Source organism: Acomys russatus, chromosome 7 (assembly GCF_903995435.1).
Source record: "Acomys russatus chromosome 7, mAcoRus1.1, whole genome shotgun sequence".
NCBI lineage: Eukaryota > Metazoa > Chordata > Mammalia > Rodentia > Muridae > Acomys > Acomys russatus.
Genome location: NC_067143.1, coordinates 57,205,978 through 57,224,624, shown reverse-complemented (window position 1 = coordinate 57,224,624; position 18,647 = coordinate 57,205,978). Strand labels below are relative to the sequence as shown.

At 37.8% G+C, this 18,647-nt stretch overlaps 1 protein-coding gene across 1 annotated transcript; it reads left to right on the top strand.

Annotated features, from left to right (window-relative positions):
* The first annotated feature begins 4,772 nt into the window (after nt 1-4,772).
* Nucleotides 4,773-7,741, top strand: LOC127192013 (olfactory receptor 6-like). The gene is made up of 2 exons (XM_051149363.1): nt 4,773-4,869; nt 6,732-7,741. Exons 1-2 carry the CDS (start codon nt 4,773-4,775, stop codon nt 7,739-7,741), a joined length of 1,107 nt encoding a protein of 368 aa, XP_051005320.1.
* The last annotated feature ends 10,906 nt before the right edge of the window (nt 7,742-18,647 follow it).

Genomic DNA, 18,647 nt, shown 5'->3' with positions numbered 1-18,647 from the left:
TCAGGATTTCCGCCGAGAAATCAGCTGCTGCTCAATGAGTTTTTCCTTATGTGACATGTGTGGCTTTTCTTGCACTGCTCAGCACGCTTTCTTTGTTCTTTATATTTAGTGTTTTAACTATGAGAGGCCATGGGAATTTTCTTCTCTTTTCTGTTTGGTGTTTTGTATTATTCTTTTACTATGTTACTTATTAATAGTTTGTATATATTAAACAATTTAGTAGCTGATTCCCATGGGTGATTGAAGTACGTCATCCATTCATTTTTTATTATAGTAAAGTGTACAGAAAATACATTTAATCTTTTGTGAAAAATCTCTGGGATATTTTATATGTATTAAATTTCACCAAATATGCATTTTCTTTATCTAGAAATCTAAGTTCTATCCATTGTACTACAGATTCAGGTAACACATGCATATAAAAATGCTGATTCATAAAAGAGACTTAAACGAAATAAAATTGTACTACTTTACACATTTTCAACCCTAACAAAACATATCCACTTTTGAAACCTGAACTAGATACTGGCATATGGGAGTGGACAGCCCCACGCGGCACAGAGAACAAGGCTCTGTGAGGATGAACTCCTCATTTTTTTTTTAGAACCATTCCTCAGTGTAAATGATCTTCTCTGAGTTTTATGTTCTATAGTCTCAGTTAGTGGAGTCCTGAGGTCCCAGCCTCTCTAGAATTAACACCAAGTTACCATGTATCCTTGGACAAAAGCCATAAATGGAGGAGGAAGAAGGACAGGTTAGGCCCACTATCCACCAAATTCTTACTGATCTAACATAGATTCTCAGGGATTTGTTCAAAGTGCCTCCATGTTCCTCATTTCTCTAGGCACTTTGCACTGTTTCTACCAGGTGTCTTTGACTACTAGAATGCATCTGCTGGGTCTTCATTCTTACAAAATTTCTAGCACTGGACTTTAGATTTCGGATTTCTTGAGGTACAATTCATAGCAGAGACTGACAACTCATCAGGCTGTGGCAGCCTGACAGACAAAAGAGGTTGACACTTCCTCCTTAGCACACAGAGTGTAAGTTATAAAGATCCATTCCGTGACTGAGAGTTCAAGGCAAGGAGCATGGCTTCTAGTCACTTTAGAGGCCAAATTACACTGTCGTCTCTTGTATATTATAAACATTCCATAGTCTTCCTGTGCTACTGTTTAAACTAAAACTTTACTCAACTCGTTGGTCAAATCCTGGTCAAGTTTCACATTCCAGATCAGACAATAGTTAACATTTGTGTAGCTAGTGCAAAGAATTTTTATAGAGCTGCATTTCTATTGTTTAGAATTTTTTTAATTGAGTATTCTTAGCTGATTCTGCTTCTTCTAGCTTCACTGAGGTACAATTGAGTAGTAAAAACCATTTATTTAAGGTGTACACCATCATTTAGCATATGTGTATACTGCAAAATGATGATGTAAATATCATAATTAGCATATTCATCACCTCTCATATGTACCTCTTTTATGTCTCACAGCAAATTTCACCAAATTATTATAAACTGCAGTCATTGTGCTACACATTTAGTCCTCAGAAATTACTCATCTTAGAGCTTTTGAAAAAATTCCACCCTTACAGTAATATTTCCCCTTTCTTTTTATACCCCCAGAATTGACAATCACTGTTCTATTTTCTGTTAATGCAATTTTTAAATATTTTATTAATTTATTCATATTACATCTCGATTGTTAGGCCATCCCTTGTATCCTCCCAATCTTCCCCCGTCCTGCTTTCCCCCTACTCCCCTCCCCTATGTCTGTGACTGAGGGGGACCTCCTTCCCCTGTATATGCTCATAGGGTATCAGGTTTCTTCTTGGTAGGGTACTATCCTTCCTCTGAGTGCCACCAGGCCTCCCCATCCAGGGGACATGGTCAAAAATGGGGCACCAGTGTTTGTGTGAAAGTCAGTCCCCACTCTCCACTCAATGGTGGAGAACGTCCTGCCAATCAGCTAGATCTGGCTAGGGGTTCGAAGTTTACTGCATGTATTGTCCTTGGCTGGTGTCATAGTTGACCCCTGGGCCCAGATCTGCCTGTCATAATGTTCTTCTTGTATGTTTCTAGGACTCTCTGTATCCTTCTATTTCCTCATTCTCCCATGCTTCTCTCACCTAAAGTCCCAATAGGATGTCCTTCCTTCTGTCCCACTTTCCTGGTAAGTGAAAACTTTCTGTTAGTGCAAATTTTAAATTTTCCACATGTAGATGAAATCAGATAGTATTTATATGAGTGCTTCTGGTTTATCTCACAAATATAGCTCTGGTTCACTTATGTTGCTCCGAGTAATAGAATATCCCTATTTTTAAATAGTAAATAATGCTGAAGCTGGAGATATGGTTCAGTGCTAAGGAGAACTTGTTGCTCCATAGAAGACCAAGGTGCAGTTCCCAGCACCCACATGACTGTTTAGAATTCTCTGAAATTCTAGTTTCAGGGGATCCAGTGCCCTCTTCTGCCTTCCACGGGCACCAGATATGCATGGTGCATATATACACACATACACAGAAGCAAAATACTCCTATAGATACACAATAAAATAAATATTCTATTGCACAGATAAACTATAACTCCTTTATTTGTTTATGTTTGCTTAACTTCACAAATACTTTCTTTTTTTTCCATTTGTTCATTTTTCTCATTAATTTATATATTTTTACTTTACATCACTAATGCAGCCCCCTCTCTCCTCTCCTCCCTGTTCCACCCTCCCACACTCTTCCCCCTTTCCCCTTCCTTTCTCCTCAAGAAAAGGGAGCCTCCTTCACCCCCTCCCTCCTTACCAACCTGCCCTGGTACATCAAGTCTCATCAAAATTAGTGCATCCACTTCTACTGAGGCCTGACAAGGTAGCCCAGCTAGGGGAAAGTGAACCAAAAGCAAGCAAAAGAGCCCATGTCAGAAACAGCCCCCACTCCAATTGCTAAGGGACTCTCACAAAGACCAAGCTGTCCATCAGTTAATTTAGGGGACCTAGGTCCAGTCCATGCATGCTCTTTAGTTGGTGGTTCAGTTTCTGTAAACCCCTATGGGATTAAGTTAGTTGATTCTGTTGGTCTTCTTATGGCATTCTTGTCCTCTCAGGGTCCCTGTATCCTTTCCCCAACTCTTCCACAAGACTCCTTGAGCTCTGCCTAGTGTTTCATTGTCACTGATACTTTTTTTTGTCAGCGTTGAACATTTAAAAAATTTTCTTTTTTACATATATATTTATATTGTTACACATATGTACAATAAGCTACCTACAGTAAGAAGAACCATGAAATAATCAGGAATTATATAGAGGTTACATTCATAGTGTTTTGGATACTTGTATTTGGCAACCTTAAAGAAAATATCTTTCTTATCTTGGTGCATCTAAAATTCTGAATGTGATTGGATTTTAAACAGAAATTGGTATGTAGGCAAAAACTCAGCTTCTCACATTCTTTGCAGAGCCCACCAAGTTTACCTATAGCCAGGACAGAATACTTTAACCTGGTCCTTGGGGAGAGGACACAAGAGAAAAAATATAAACAAGTGCTGAATATATTATCTTTCCCTTTCTCATTTTCTCTTCTTGAAGTTGCCATAACCAAGGGCCCGTCTGGTTCTCTTAGGACTGTAGGATGCCACAGACCAGCTCAGCTCTTTCTCAAGATCACGAAGATGTCTGAAGTATTTTCCATTCTTAAGTAAAGAAAACTGGAACGGTTACTAGTTCATGATAGCAAAAGAGGTTCACTGATTCAAGAAGGCTCCCAGGAAGATGAGGAGAGACTCGGCAATTACAAGTTGTTTTCTTTTCAAAAGAAAGGATATTTGGAGGACACAAAACAGGTAATGAAGAGTCAGCCCCTCTTTACTTAAAGTTGAGATGGTTGTGACAAATGTGCACCTTGTAGCTGTTAGAAGCACAAAAATACTTTTTAAAAAGTTCTAGGTCAGTGAGTGTTGGTGTCTCTTAGTACAAGCACACTCAGGACTGTAGAAGAGTCAGGAGTAAGCTTAGTTGTTTAAGGGTTAGGATGTTTTTATGTCTAGATAGGTGTTTTAAGTTGATAGAGATGAGATACGTTAGATATTGATTTACATTCAGAATTTTAGACTCACCAAGATAGGAAAGATGTTTTCTTCAAGATTGCCAAATACAAATAGCCAAAACACTATGAATGTAACATTTATATAATTCATGGTTCTTCTTGTTTTATGTAGTTTATTTTATTAATATGTAATAATATAAATGTATATTTTAAAAAGAAATATAATAATTAAAGATAAAGAGTCAGGAATAGAGTGAAAGGTCATTCTTCCTTAGGGTACCACAAGAAATCAGAGCTTAGTGTCTTTGCTTTTAAACAATGATCACAGATAAAACGATTCTGTATTCTTCTCTGTTTCCTACTAGATGATAAAATATGAAAAAGAAATTGGGTATTCTGGAGTAATTAAAAAATTCTTTAAAAAGCAAATTAGGAAAAAGACATGAATAATCTATAATTCAGAGGTTTTTCACGTTTGCTCTAATTCAATTTTCTAACAAATTCTGCTTATTTTATTGCCTGGACTTTAATAAGAAAAGTGAACCCCCCCCCAAAAAAAGACATTGTAGGTGTCTATGAGGGCACATCAGTGAAAACACGTACGTTTATGGCTTAGTAACTATCTCTGAGTCTAATGTAACTCAGAGATAGTAACTGCTAACAGGAGACATCTATGAATTGAGTCTATGTTAAGTGCCACCTACTCACTGTTTTATTCAATTCTCACATCTCAGATGAAGTTGATATGTGCTTTTATGACTGTTCACTTTATAGGAGAGGAAATTGGAGGACGTGCTTGTCCAGTAATGGAGAACACATCTACCACGTATTGTAGGAAAGACTGAAACCTTTCCCTGACTGTGCTCTTAAATTGCATGTGATGGTGAGTAGGAGGTAAAGTGTGTGGCTCATGACTAAAGTGTAGATTGCTGTACATGGGATGGGTTTACATCAGATGTCTTCCCTGAGCTCTCTTTATCTTAATGCAGGGCCACTTGTTGAACCTGGAGCTAGTCTTTCCTGATAGGTTTGCTAGCCAGCTCGCTCCAGCTGCTCGTTTTCTTTTATCTTAGCATGCTAGGATTGCAGACAGGTCACCATGAACACCTGCCATTTACATAGGTGCTGGTGGATCTGATCTTAGTCCCTCAAGCCTAATAACAAGTGCTATATCCATGGAGACATCATCACAGCCTCTTGGCATAGTTCTTGTAGATGTCTCCTAAGTGGACTTTTCCAGTCCTCACTATCATATAAAAATTTCCATAGATGCCAATTGAAGACCTTGTGGTGGGTCAAAGAATTATAGCTAAAACATTACTTTAAAAAACCTAAGCTTTTGGAGGATTTCTTGATTGAATGCTAATCTCCATCTTTTTATTTCAGGAATCAATAAATATTTGTCCAGTAACTTTATACTTAAGCAGAGATAGAATCAACTTGGCAGGGCAAATGAGTCTGTCTTTTCTAACAAAGAATCTAGAAATGGCATTAGCATTATAAGCACTGTCTGTAGACAACTACATTAGGGTAGAAATGAATTTTTTAAACTTATTTCTTAAAAAATTTTTTCTCTAAAATAGAGAAAACTCACAAATAAATTCATCAAAATAAGGCCCATTTTTAATATTATTGGATGTTCTTAAAAGACAAAGCTTTCTATACTATCCAGCTGTGGTGTCTGTTTGTGAGCAAGTCACATTTAACATTATAGGAACATGAATCTGCTAGAACATTTTGGAGTCAATGGCATAAACTGCCAAATATAGTAAAAGTTGCATCTTATATGAAATGAAATTTAATTTACTAGGTAACACATACATGACCTTGTTCTTCATATTGCTATTAATTTTAAAGAGTGAAAAACACCTGCAGGGACAGCTTAGATTTCTATTACTTATTTTACTTTTGGGGAATTTCATATATGAGATCTTTATGTACATAATTTTCATCCCTTACTACCCTCAACCTCAAAACCTAATGAGTGCATTTAGTGTTGCATGTATGTACATATGTTTAGGGCTGACCACTAGAGATTTGATAATCTATCAGGGGGCAAATACATGGAAAAAATAGAGTTGCCCTCTCTCAGCATCCATTAATGCCAGCAGGCCTTCATGTAGGGATGGGGTCTTATGAAATCCATACTGGCATGTCAACTGGTCTTATTTAGATAACCATATTTATTGAAATTTCATGAGTATAAGTTTCCTTCACTTCTAGAAGACACTAGCAGCTGATGGCTTCATCATCTGGCTCTCACAATCTTTCTTCCTGTGTATCCTGGGACTTAGGTGTAGAAGTTGCATTGCAGATGTATGAATTGGGGCTGGACACTACATCGTCACTTACTCTCTGAAGTTTGAACAATTGCGGATCTCTGGAATAGTTTCTGCCTGCTGAGAAAGACACTTCTTTGAGGAGGGGTGAGAACTATATTTTTTGAGCCAGGCTGGTATATGAGTTACATGACCCCAGCCAGACCTAAAAGTATGGGGCACTCAGGGACAGGAAAGATTACAGTGACTTCACCAGGGTGGTGTATGGGCAGTGATGAAAGTGAACTTGTAATGCTGGAAATATCTTTTTTAAAAATATCTTGATGAAAATTGTTTCACCACATTGATGTAATTTGTTAATATAAAATATATTATGAATCTTACTAACTCATTATTTTTGGTCTGATGCCCTAGACGTTGCCCTTATTTGTGGTGTTACCACAGAAGACTTAAATATATCCCAGGGCCGTTGGACCTACTTGCTGAACATGAACATTACTCTGGTCAGTGAGTTCATCCTGGTGGGCTTCCCTACTGCCCCTTGGCTACAGATTCTCCTATTTTTCCTTTTCCTTGTGGTATATATGTTGATTATAGTGGAGAACCTTGTAATTATATTCACTGTCTGGGCCACTGGGTCCCTACACAAGCCCATGTACTATTTCCTAAGTAGCATGTCATTTCTAGAGATCTGGTATGTCTCTGTCACAGTCCCTAAGATGCTAGATGGATTCCTCCTGCAGAGACGGCACATCTCCTTCACCGGCTGTATGACCCAGCTCTACTTCTTTATCTCACTGGCATGCACTGAGTGTGTGCTCCTGGCAGCTATGGCCTATGATCGCTATGTGGCCATCTGCCACCCTCTTCGATATCCAGTCATCATGACCACCATCTACTGTATGCAGTTGATGGCCCTTTCCTACTTTAGTGGTTTCATGGTCTCTGTTGTCAAAGTCTATTTCATTTCACATGTTGCTTTCTGTGGCTCCAATGTCATGAACCACTTTTTCTGTGATATCTCACCCATCCTCAAATTGGCATGCAGAGATATGTCCACTGCTGAGTTAGTAGACTTTGCTTTGGCTATTGTCATCCTTGTCTTCCCTCTCATCACCACTGTCCTCTCCTATGTCTACATTGTGTCTACCATTCTGCGTATACCTTCCACTCAGGGAAGAAAGAAGGCCTTCTCCACCTGTGCCTCCCATCTCACTGTGGTCATAATCTATTACACTGCCATGATTTTCATGTATGTCCGACCCAGAGCTATTGCATCGTTTAATTCCAACAAACTCATCTCGGCAGTGTATGCAGTCCTCACACCAATGCTGAACCCCTTCATCTACTGCTTAAGGAACCAGGAAGTCAAGAACGCTATAAAGAAGACCCTGGGAGGTGGCCAGTGCTTCCTGCACAGCTGATGACCTTTGCCTTGAGGAAAAGACATTGCCCATCTAATTTATGAGGACTGTTGTGATCTTTTTATTAATAGTTCAACTTTACAAACTTGGATTTGTAAAGAAATCATAGCAAAGGCAAAACCATAAATAAGTAAATAAAGGCTGAAATGACCTAATCTTTATCCCTTCAACCATGAGCAGTTATTAACAACTCTGGATAGTTATAGCATCTTGAAATGATGGAATACTAATAGACTTATAACATTTAGAAGCTATTCTTAGTGTTTTATTCAAAGTTGGCTGACATTGCAAACTAAGAACATGAAGTACAATGAAGTTAAATATGCTGTCCATGGTTGAAACTAAATTAATATCAAAGTCTTTGCTTGAGCCCAGGAATTTCTTGCACTCTCTCCAGTTCTCTCTGCATCTATGATCTGTGTTCATAGCTCTGTAGGACACAAGCCATCAAACACTGATTTCTAGAAGGGAAAATACAATCTAGTGATTAATATCTATAGAGAGATGTGGTGATAGCTCGTAGCAGTGCTGTACCGGTTGCAGTGTTTGTAACTACGCTGGGTTATTAATGATGAATATCTTTGGTTTAAATAATATTTTATCATTTTATCTTCTTTTATGCTTAGCTCTGTTTTTCAAATATTGCAATTCGTTTCTCCCTATAGATGTTAGCTTGTTTTATAAGTTAAAAATTTATATTCCTGAAACTTCTATCAAGACACAACAATACAGGAGCAAGGTGAGTTGACTAATCAGCCTTGACTGTAGCATCTTCTCATCATAGGTGACAGGTTCTCGGCTGTCAGTTTGTGTTTGACCTCTCTACCATAGTATAAGCCCCTCTAGAGCTGAAAACAACTCCATCTCTACAATGCCTGTCATGGCGCTTGATATGATAAAGTCTTTGGATTGGATCACTTCAATTTAATGGCTTCTGGTTTCATTTGACTGGACCAATGGGATGTACCAGCAGGAAAAGAGGAGAGAAGGGGGGGTGGTGGGGTGGGAAGGGAGAGGGACGTGTAGAGGGAGAGGGAGTGGGAGAGGGAGAGAGACAGACAGACAGAGACAGAGACAGACAGACAGAGACAAAATGAATTTAGGAGATGTTTTTTTTTTAACTGATTGACTTGATTTTATGAATTGCAACAATTTGTCATGAAACGATATTTCCTTACCTTTTCAATTTTGGGTTGTTTTCCCTTATCAGAGTAAATAGACTTTAGTTAAGATTTCTGGAAGAATTTTCTAAATATATTGCTCCAAGTGCTTTTAATTCAATCACTGACTTTCACTATATTTTAGTATGAAATATATTTTAAATCACCCCATTGAATTGAGGAAGCAGAGAATGGATGAACATTCTAGACCAATGTTTAACTTAAGACTCTAGGACTACAGATTTCACAGTTGTTAGAGGGTTGGCTGCACAAGTATGAGGAACCAAATTTGATTCCTAGTACCCACGTAAAAGTGTTTGGTATGGCGGGACATGTTTGTAATCCCTTTGTGGTGGGGCGGTGGGGACAGATCAATTCCTAGAGCTAGCTGGTCAGCAGCCTAGTCAAACTGGTAAGTTCTAAGCAAAAATGAAAGACCTTGACTCAAAAAAGAAGAAAAGTAAATGTCTTCTTGAGAGATGGTGTTTGAGACTCCCTCTGGCTTTTACATGCATGAGTACACAGATGCACACACATGCACTTACTATATTTACATGCATGAGTACACAGACGCACACACATGCACTTACTATATTCATTCATATACATGAGGACTTTGGTATTACCCATTGTTAGCTCTGTGATCTTCACAGGTCATTAGAATTTCAGTTTTACTTTGCCTGTAAATGTGTATAATAATATCTATATTCAAAGTTGGCATAGAGATAAAAAGAGAATGAATATATGTAAAAAAAAAATCATGGTGCTTGGCATACAGTCTTCTAAGTTATTCGGTGAAGTCCAAGATAAGTTGAATGTTTCAAAATATTTTTAAGAAACAGTTCCTGTGTGCTCCATGAAGCTTTACTTTCTGCTCCCAGTTCCCAGACTGTAGTGATTGACACCATACCTGTCAAGAAGAAATTGTTGCTACTTTTGTGTAACTCCCATTTAGTGTAACAGTATCTCAGTTATAGCATTCTGCTGTGCGGATAACGATTTGGATACACACATGATTTCTCATCTAGTAAGTTTCTTATAAGTATATTTATGGCTCAGTTCCAAAAACTAACTTTGATTAATATGTGTTCAATTGTCAATAAACCTGTGATAAATCATTACCTGTCTTAATACATATGTTAAATCTATAGCCACCATGCCTCTGTCTTCCAAAATTTCTAGCAGATCTCAAAAATGTAAATACTATACTCTTCTAAGACACTTAAAACTTTTACTTTTGCTACTCTCTCTTACTCTTCCTGTCTCTGTCTTTCTCTGGGGATCCTCTTCTCCCATTCTTTCTCTCATTTAAAACTTTTACTTTTGCTACTCTCTCTTACTCTTCCTGTCTCTGTCTTTCTCTGGGGATCCTCTTCTCCCATTCCTTCTCTCCCCACCCTCATTTAATAAACTCCTCTACAGCATAAAAACAAAACCCAAAAACTTTTATTTTTATGACTGATGTAAATATTCTGGATTCTTATATGCTTTAACAGTTTTTTATAGACTGAGGTTACAAAGTTTAAGACCTTAGTTCTAGGTCCTTTGCTTATATTTAAATGCTTCTCTGGGACTTCATGTTATATGTTTCAATTTTCATAGAAAGGTATAATTATCTGAAGTATACAGTACAATATATTTGGCATAGATTTACAACATTGAAATACTAAGGTATACCTAACATATCACTTGCGTTTTTGTCACGAGTGAAAACACAGTCTAACATTCCAACAACTATGAAGTACATGGTGTACTTCTACTATTTGGTATCGTCACTGAAAAATAAATCACTAAAGCTTATCCGTCCACCAAGGTAGACTTTAGAAGGGAAGCTCTCAACATATGTGACAATATGGATGGACTTTTGAGACACTATGTTAAATGAAATAAGCCAAACACAGGAAAACAATGCTATGTGGTATTAGGTATGTATGTATGTATGTATGTATGAATGTATGTATGTATGTATGTATGTGTGAGGTATTGACTCACACATGGGAGGCAGGTGTGGGACATTTTTTAGCTTGTATGGATTAAGGTAGCTATAATTCACTGGCCATTCATAGCAACTGCAACTCTCTCTACTTTGGCTGGTATAAGAGAATTCTGGAATTGAAAGCTGTCTCTGACATTCAACCCCAAAATTGGACTCCAGTCTTCACTGGAATCCTATAAGTACTAAATTCTCCTTTTGCTTAATTGAATTAGAGTGGATGTTGCTATTAGATGATTGATAATACAGACACCATAGGAAGATATTTGCTTTTTAAAAAACATGAAACAGAAAAGAGTAATGACTTTTTACAGAAGATAAACTTAGATAATGCAGATTTAAAGACTTTGCTTTGGATTAGGAAATTACCAATATTCATCTCAGTCTGTCTATCTATCTATCTATCTATCTGTCTGTCTGTCTGTCTGTCTATCTATCTATCTATCTATCTGTCTGTCTATCTATCTATCTATCTGTCTGTCTGTCTGTCTGTCTGTCTATCTATCTATCTATCTATCTATCTATCTGTCTGTCTGTCTGTCTGTCTGTCTGTCTGTCTATCTATCTATCTATCTATCTATCTGTCTATCTATCTATCTATCTATCTGTCTATCTGTCTGTCTATCTATCTATCTGTCTGTCTGTCTGTCTGTCTGTCTGTCTGTCTGTCTATCTATCTATCTATCTATCTATCTATCTATCTATCTGTCTATCTATCTGTCTGTCTATCTATCTATCTATCTATCTGTCTGTCTGTCTGTCTATCTATCTATCTATCTATCTGTCTATCTATCTGTCTGTCTGTCTGTCTGTCTATCTATCTATCTATCTATCTATCTGTCTATCTATCTGTCTATCTATCTATCTGTCTATCTATCTATCTGTCTATCTGTCTGTCTGTCTGTCTGTCTGTCTGTCTATCTATCTATCTATCTATCTATCTATCTATCTATCTATCTATCATCTATCTTTCTGTGATGTAGGAATGCTCCATATGCCAGAAGAGAGCATCAGATCCCTTTATAGATGGTCATGAGCGATCATGTGGTTGCTGGGAATTGAACTCAGAACTCTGGAAGAGCAGCCAGTGTCATTAACTCCTGAACCGTCTCTCCAGGTCTGTTTGTCCCAGTTTCTTGTGAATGGTTTATACAATGGCGCCATGGTGGTTGTATGGGCATGCCATTGAAAAGCTCAGATCGTCAAAACAAAAATAATCTTAATTATCACATATCTGAAGAATATTTCGAAGGTCTCAGAAATATCTGCAGTGTCATAGGGTGCCAGTGTTTTAATTATCAATAACTGTATTAAGGCTAAGAAAAGTGTAAAATCAGCTCTCTGTAAGCATGCATAGAATAATACCATATACACCCCACATTAGAAAAATAAAAGAACCTGTTATAATAGATGTTTTGTGTTGAACTTTTAATTTTTTCCTGCTATAAAAGCCTTTGTTTAAATGAGTAAATTGATATATTTCTATTTTTATGAAAATGAGTTCACATTTTTTTATTTATAGAGTTAGTGCAAAATGTGTTTACATGACTGTTGTAGAGATCCCATTAAATTTTAATAACCTAATTTTTCTTAGTCTTATCTAATAAAATAACATTTAACAGGCAGAGAAAAAAATAACAAAATCATACGCAATAATGTTCAGCTTTTGCCACTGATCTTGCTGTTCTCAAGAATAATGTTGTAGGCTGACATATTTTGTCACACAATTTTGAGGATCTGTGTTATTAACTAGTTAATTGATGACCAGATCTGGATTATTTCTGATCAAATCTGGACCAAGTCTAATGCACAAGGTCACTTCCCATTTTACTGCCCTAATTTTCAGACTCTGAAAGACCTAATCATTTTTCTTGCTGCTTTTTCCCATGATCTAAAGTCTACTCATACTGTCTGTCTAGTTCTTAGCATTCTGAAAATAACAGGAGAGATGGAAAGACTAGCTGAGAGGAGAGAGTGAACTTTGCAAACTAGCTAGAACAAGAACCACTGACAGTTGCTTGCTCTGTGTGCTTTGTTCTCCTTGATACTTTCCATTGCCCTGGATGGATATATTTGTTATCCTGCTTCTGAAAGGAAGAGCCAAGACATTTCTTTTAAAATGATAAGAGGGCCAAAATCCTGCAACATAGAAGAAATGTCAAATTTACTTCATCCCCAATGCTCACTTTGCTAGCCCCACTTGCACTTACTTATTTTTAGTGTTTAGAAGAAGAGACTTCGAACCCCTACCCAGACTAGCCGAAGGACAGGACATTCTCCACCGTTAAGTGGAGAAGGATTTCTGACTTTCACACAAACTCTGGTGCCACATATTTGACCATGTCCTTTGGATGGGGAGGCCTGGTGGCACTCAGAGGAAGGATAATAGGTCATCAAGAAGAGACTCGATACCCTATGAGCATATACAGGGGGAGGAGGTCCCCCTCAGTCACAGACATAGGGGAGGGGAAGGGGGGAAACGGGAGGGAGGGAGGAATGGGAGGATACAAGGGATGGGCTAACAACTGAGATGTAATATGAATAAATTAATTTTAAAAAATTGAAAAAAAAGAAGGGAGTAGACATAAAGTTTTGTTTTTCTCTAGAGTTTAATATGTATCAAAAATGCAATGAAATTATATTCTGTATGCTTTAGTAGGTCCATCTGCATCCTCTTTCAATTAATACTAACACATTAAAGAGACATAGTCACACAGAAAGAGGAAGGTGGAGGCTGGGGACCTAGCCAAGTCTAGGTTCTGCATGGGTGAGACCATGGGAGGAGTCAACATACAAAGCAACTGGGGATTGTTGGCAGAGAAACAGCTCAAGAGCAGGAGTCAGAAAGAGTAAGAGAGGACTAGGAAGTGCAGTGAACAGTGATGGAGAAAAATCACAAACAACAGAAAAATCTCTCCCATCCTGGGCTCTAGGCATATCAGACAAGTCCAGCAGTGAGAACAAATTTTGGATTTAAAATTTTGTCACATATACAAACTGAAGTGATGTTTCACTTTCGTTGACTCAATAACAGCATAAGGTACCATTTTATTGGACTCTGGATCCTATAGTCTTCTTTTTTTTTTTTTAAGTGGAGAAGAATAAATGTTGTGGAATTCTTATGCTTCATGGAGAGATAATTTTCCAGGATCTAGAACAGGCTTTTCCAAAATTGTTGCTTTCTTTCTCTCCCTTTTTATTTTTTTTAAATCATCTTTTGTTTTCAGCCTTTTTCAGATGCAAAGGCAAACATTTATATGTGACAACGTTTGTGTTCTTGAGGGCACTTGCCCATTAGTCTGGTAAGTAGACACCCAAACCAAGATCTCTAAACTAGGCTCAAATTAGATGATTTGCTCCATTAGGACATCAAGAAAGAAATCAATGAGATGTGGTTTGGTGAGATATCTGGTCTTATATTTTACAATGAATTTGCTTATCAGAGGTCAAACATAACCCAGGGACTGCCATACATAATACAGATTATAAGGTAAGTCAAAACTGAGATGAAACAAGTATCTTCCAGGTGGTCATAAATCTATCAATGACAGGCAAGTAAAATAAAATGTTGCCGTACGATGCTGGAAGGTGCAAAGTGTTATAAAGCCAAAAATTGCCATGAAAAGTGGCTGGAAGATGGGAAGGGTGGAAAAAGGAGAGTGGATGGCCAGCACTTGTTTGACAGAGAATAATATTTGATCAGGCACTTTCCCAGAAGCATGAGTTAGGAAGAAATTAAGGTACCAGGAAGAGCATGTGTGACTGAACTATTCTGAAGAATCACGTACTGAAGAACTTCACATTCTTCAGAGTAGAGCAAGCTTGCACTGACTTTCTAGAACTTAGAGGAATGCAGGGGTTAGACTGAGTGCAAGGGACACAGTCAGCAATGTCAGGAACACAGGAAGAAATGGACAGATTTAGTATCCATGTTCATGCTCGTGTTTAAGCAAGGTCACCCAAGCTGCAAATAGGAATGGTGTTTAGTATTGCCTTAAGTAACTAATAGACATTCTGTCAGTATCTGGATAGACCTCCAGAAGCTTTCTCTGCCCTGTTTCCTGCTCAAACTTGCATGTTTGCTTTTGATTTAATTCTGCCTTTAACCCAGGGTAAACAAACTCCCTGTCTTATAGTTTCTTCTTCAGAAAACCTACTTCTTGCCTGGGTCACCTATATCAGTTTTTTTTTCTTTGACTCACCAGGTAAGACACTGTTTTTCTCTGAGCCAATGGTCCAATCCTAATAGATAGTTTCAGAGTGAGGAAGTAGACGGGCATACCTAGTCCATGGCTGAATCAGAGGCCTGTGCACCCGAGAAGGGCAGGCATGCAGACTCAGAGGATGTATACCAAAGAGCATTACAAATGTTAGGAGTTATTTCCACTATTTTTGGTATTCTAATGTCACCTATTCTTATTACAGACAACTCTCTCTTTCTCTAGGTGTTTTGTTAAATAACTGCAATGTTCTATGAACGTAACATTTATATAATTCCTGATTGTTTTGTGGTTCTGTTTGCTGTAGGTAGTTTATTGTGTATATATGTAATAATACAAATGTATATGTAAAAAAGAAAAATTTTAAAATAAAAAAAAATAACTTCAATGTTTTGGTGTTTCTCAACTGTTTCTAATTACAGGGCTAAACACATAGCAGGAAAAAGGAAAAAATGGGTTCAATGAGTGGAAAATATGTTGTTTGATTTTCTTTCATGCTGGTATTAGATTCATTGGTGCCTTTGTTTTATTCGCTAAGTGCAATGGTTACAGGTATGTACAATTATACTAGTTACAAATTCACAATTTTGTAACAAGACGGAAAGGACTTGAATATTTCTGGAAAGGTAGCAGTCATAGAAAGGGAGCTGTAGTAACGGAAATCAAGTGGAGATAAGTCCATATCCAGTGTCCTAAAGCGGACTTAGAAGTTTGATCAGTAAAGATCAAGATGATTATTTTTAGGAAGAAATGATTGATTAATTGAGCAACTTTCAAATGTGTAGGAAATAACTTAATTGACAATTCCTGTTTAACAATTTTTTGACCTTTTGGGGATTAAGCCCAGGTCCTTACGCATGCTAGGCAAATGCTAATGAGCCACGTGCCTGTGCATTCTTAACTATCTCATCTGTTCAAAACCTTCCTAAAGCAGTGCAGTAAACAGCAAATGTGCACCCCCCCATTAGAAGGCACACAGGGCTCTGTTCATGGTCAGGTCTCTTGCACTTTACTATGACCTCGTCCCCCCTCTGCTCTTACCACACTAGCTTCCTTATCCTTCATCCTGTGGATCACTCTAAGGTCTTTAAAATGCCATCTTTTATCCAAAATCTCTTCCATCAGCATGTCAGGTAGCTAACACTTTCCTGATCTTCATGAGTGTTTAATAAGACCTGTCCTTACCTTTATGTTTAAAGTGTCTGTCTATTGCCACTGGATGCACTCCTGTTTTCCTGGTCTTTATTAATTTCTCCTTAGAACTTTTCCATGTCTACATTTTGTACACGGTGTAGTCACTGTTTACTGCCTGTTTTCCTCCTCAGCATGTAAGTACGATAGGGTACCCGACGTGATTTCCCTATCTTGTTAACTGAGACACTAAAGTGTCCAAAAATTGTGCTTGTCTCACAGTAGAATCTCAGTAAACATTTGTGAAACTAGTGAATTTAATATATAAAAGAGATGGGACAGTTGATTGATTTCCTGAAGTGTACTATAGTTTAGCTGTAAAGCTGTGAGGTTATCACCTTTTTTCTCTGTTTGCTTGTTTGCTTTTGAGAAGGGTCTAATCGTACAGCCGAGGCTGTCTTGGAACTCATCATTTGACCTACCTGGATTCAAACCCGCAGTGATTCTGTATCAGTTTCCCTTTTGCTGTGTGCCATCAAACCTCTATTCACCTGAATAAGTTTTCCCTCATCAGTCCTCAGCTCTCCAGGTTCAAATAAGAAAGTCCTTTGTATTAAATGGAATGTTGGATTCCTTTTCCAGTTAGCTACCTGGAAATACCTATTTCGTGACTATAAATTGTTGGACTGTAGTAATTGCTTGTTTGTCGTCTTTTTAGTCTTCAAACATAGGAATCTGACCTTTTTCATCTGCATGTTTTCTTTTCTTTCTTTCTTTCTTTCTTTCTTTCTTTTCTTTCTTTCTTTCTTTCTTTCTTTCTTCTTTCTTTCTTTCTTTCTTTCTTTCTTTCTTTCTAGCTCTCACTATTTAGCACCAGCATGCCTGGAACTCACTTATATAGACTGTTAACTTCTAAACCGAAGTGATCTGTCTGCCTCTGAGATTAAAGGTGTGCACCACCACACTCAATGTCTACCTTATATTTTCAATATCCAGGAGAGGACAGGCCTTGAAGAAGGAGTCAATAGCTCCTCCTTACCACCAACTGTGCATCTGGCCCCTTTCCACTACTGAGTGGGTTGGTTTGACAGCTGAAGTATGCTCCAGATCAGAAAGTGAGAGAGCCACAAGTAATGGAATAGAGTACAGGCTTATCCTCCTGTGTGCTCCAGTGGTGAGTATTTTCCTCATTGCTTTGATGCACTCTAGACATTGAGTCTGTTTTCCCTGTAGACTCTTGTGTCATGTGTATATAAGGTGTTTTATGTACATTAAAATAATACATGTTAAGTGGGACTACCTACAAACATTCCTTCACTTTCTTACTTTGCAGTGGTTCAGAGCTGAGCTATGTGATTCTTTACTCTTTCACACCTCCTGGGTGAAGGAGTCTCCTGAGAGACGTTATTAAAATTAATTAAATAATAATTCTTTTTGTGGAGAAATAAGTCAAATTTGAGTTGTACTTCGCTATAGCCATCAGCTCAGTATATAATAACCAAGTAACTTATGGTCAGTTTGAGGGGTCGTTAAAAATGATGATAATGAGAAATAACCAATGGATATTTAGAACATTTCACGTTATTTCTCATTCCCTGAGTTTTGCCCTTTTCTTTTGAGGGAAATTTTGTTTTCTTAAAGGTTCATTTTACTTACAATTGTATGCCAGCTTCTATCTCTATTCAAATTGTATTTGTGTCCTTAGACTATGTCATCCCCTGGGGAGCTAGGACCTTTCTGAATTCATCTCTTGAATCCTTTCTCCCCAGATATGCTCCTCAGATGAAATCTATGTTCAATTTGTATCTAGAGTAATAATGCTTATAGTCAAGAATTAGAACTAATCAAGTGATACTTGTTTCAGTGTTAAAATGTAACCTTGTGTTTGCAGAAAGTATGGATTAGGTCAATAAATTAATTTGGAATTGAATACTGTGAGGTGTGCTATGGGTACATCCTTGTGAGTATTTTCATATACTATACTCCTCCTTTATCTACAGTCTTGATTCCCATAATTACAGTTACTCATGGCGATCTACAGTATAAAACATTAAATGGAAAGTTACAGAAGCAAACGACCCACAGGTTTAAGTTGTATGTTCTTCTAAGCAGCATGATGAAGTCCCATGCCACCCTCCTCACACATGAGCCATTCTCCTCACACATGAGGCATCCTCCTCACACATGAGGCATCCTCCTCACACATGAGGCATCCTCCTCACACATGAGGCATTCTCCTCACACATGAGGCATCCTCCTCACACATGAGGCATCCTCCTCACACATGAGGCATCCTCCTCACACATGAGACATTCTCCTCACACATGAAGCATTCTCCTCACACATGAAGCATTCTCCTCACACATGAGGCATTCTCCTCACACATGAAGCATTCTCCTCAC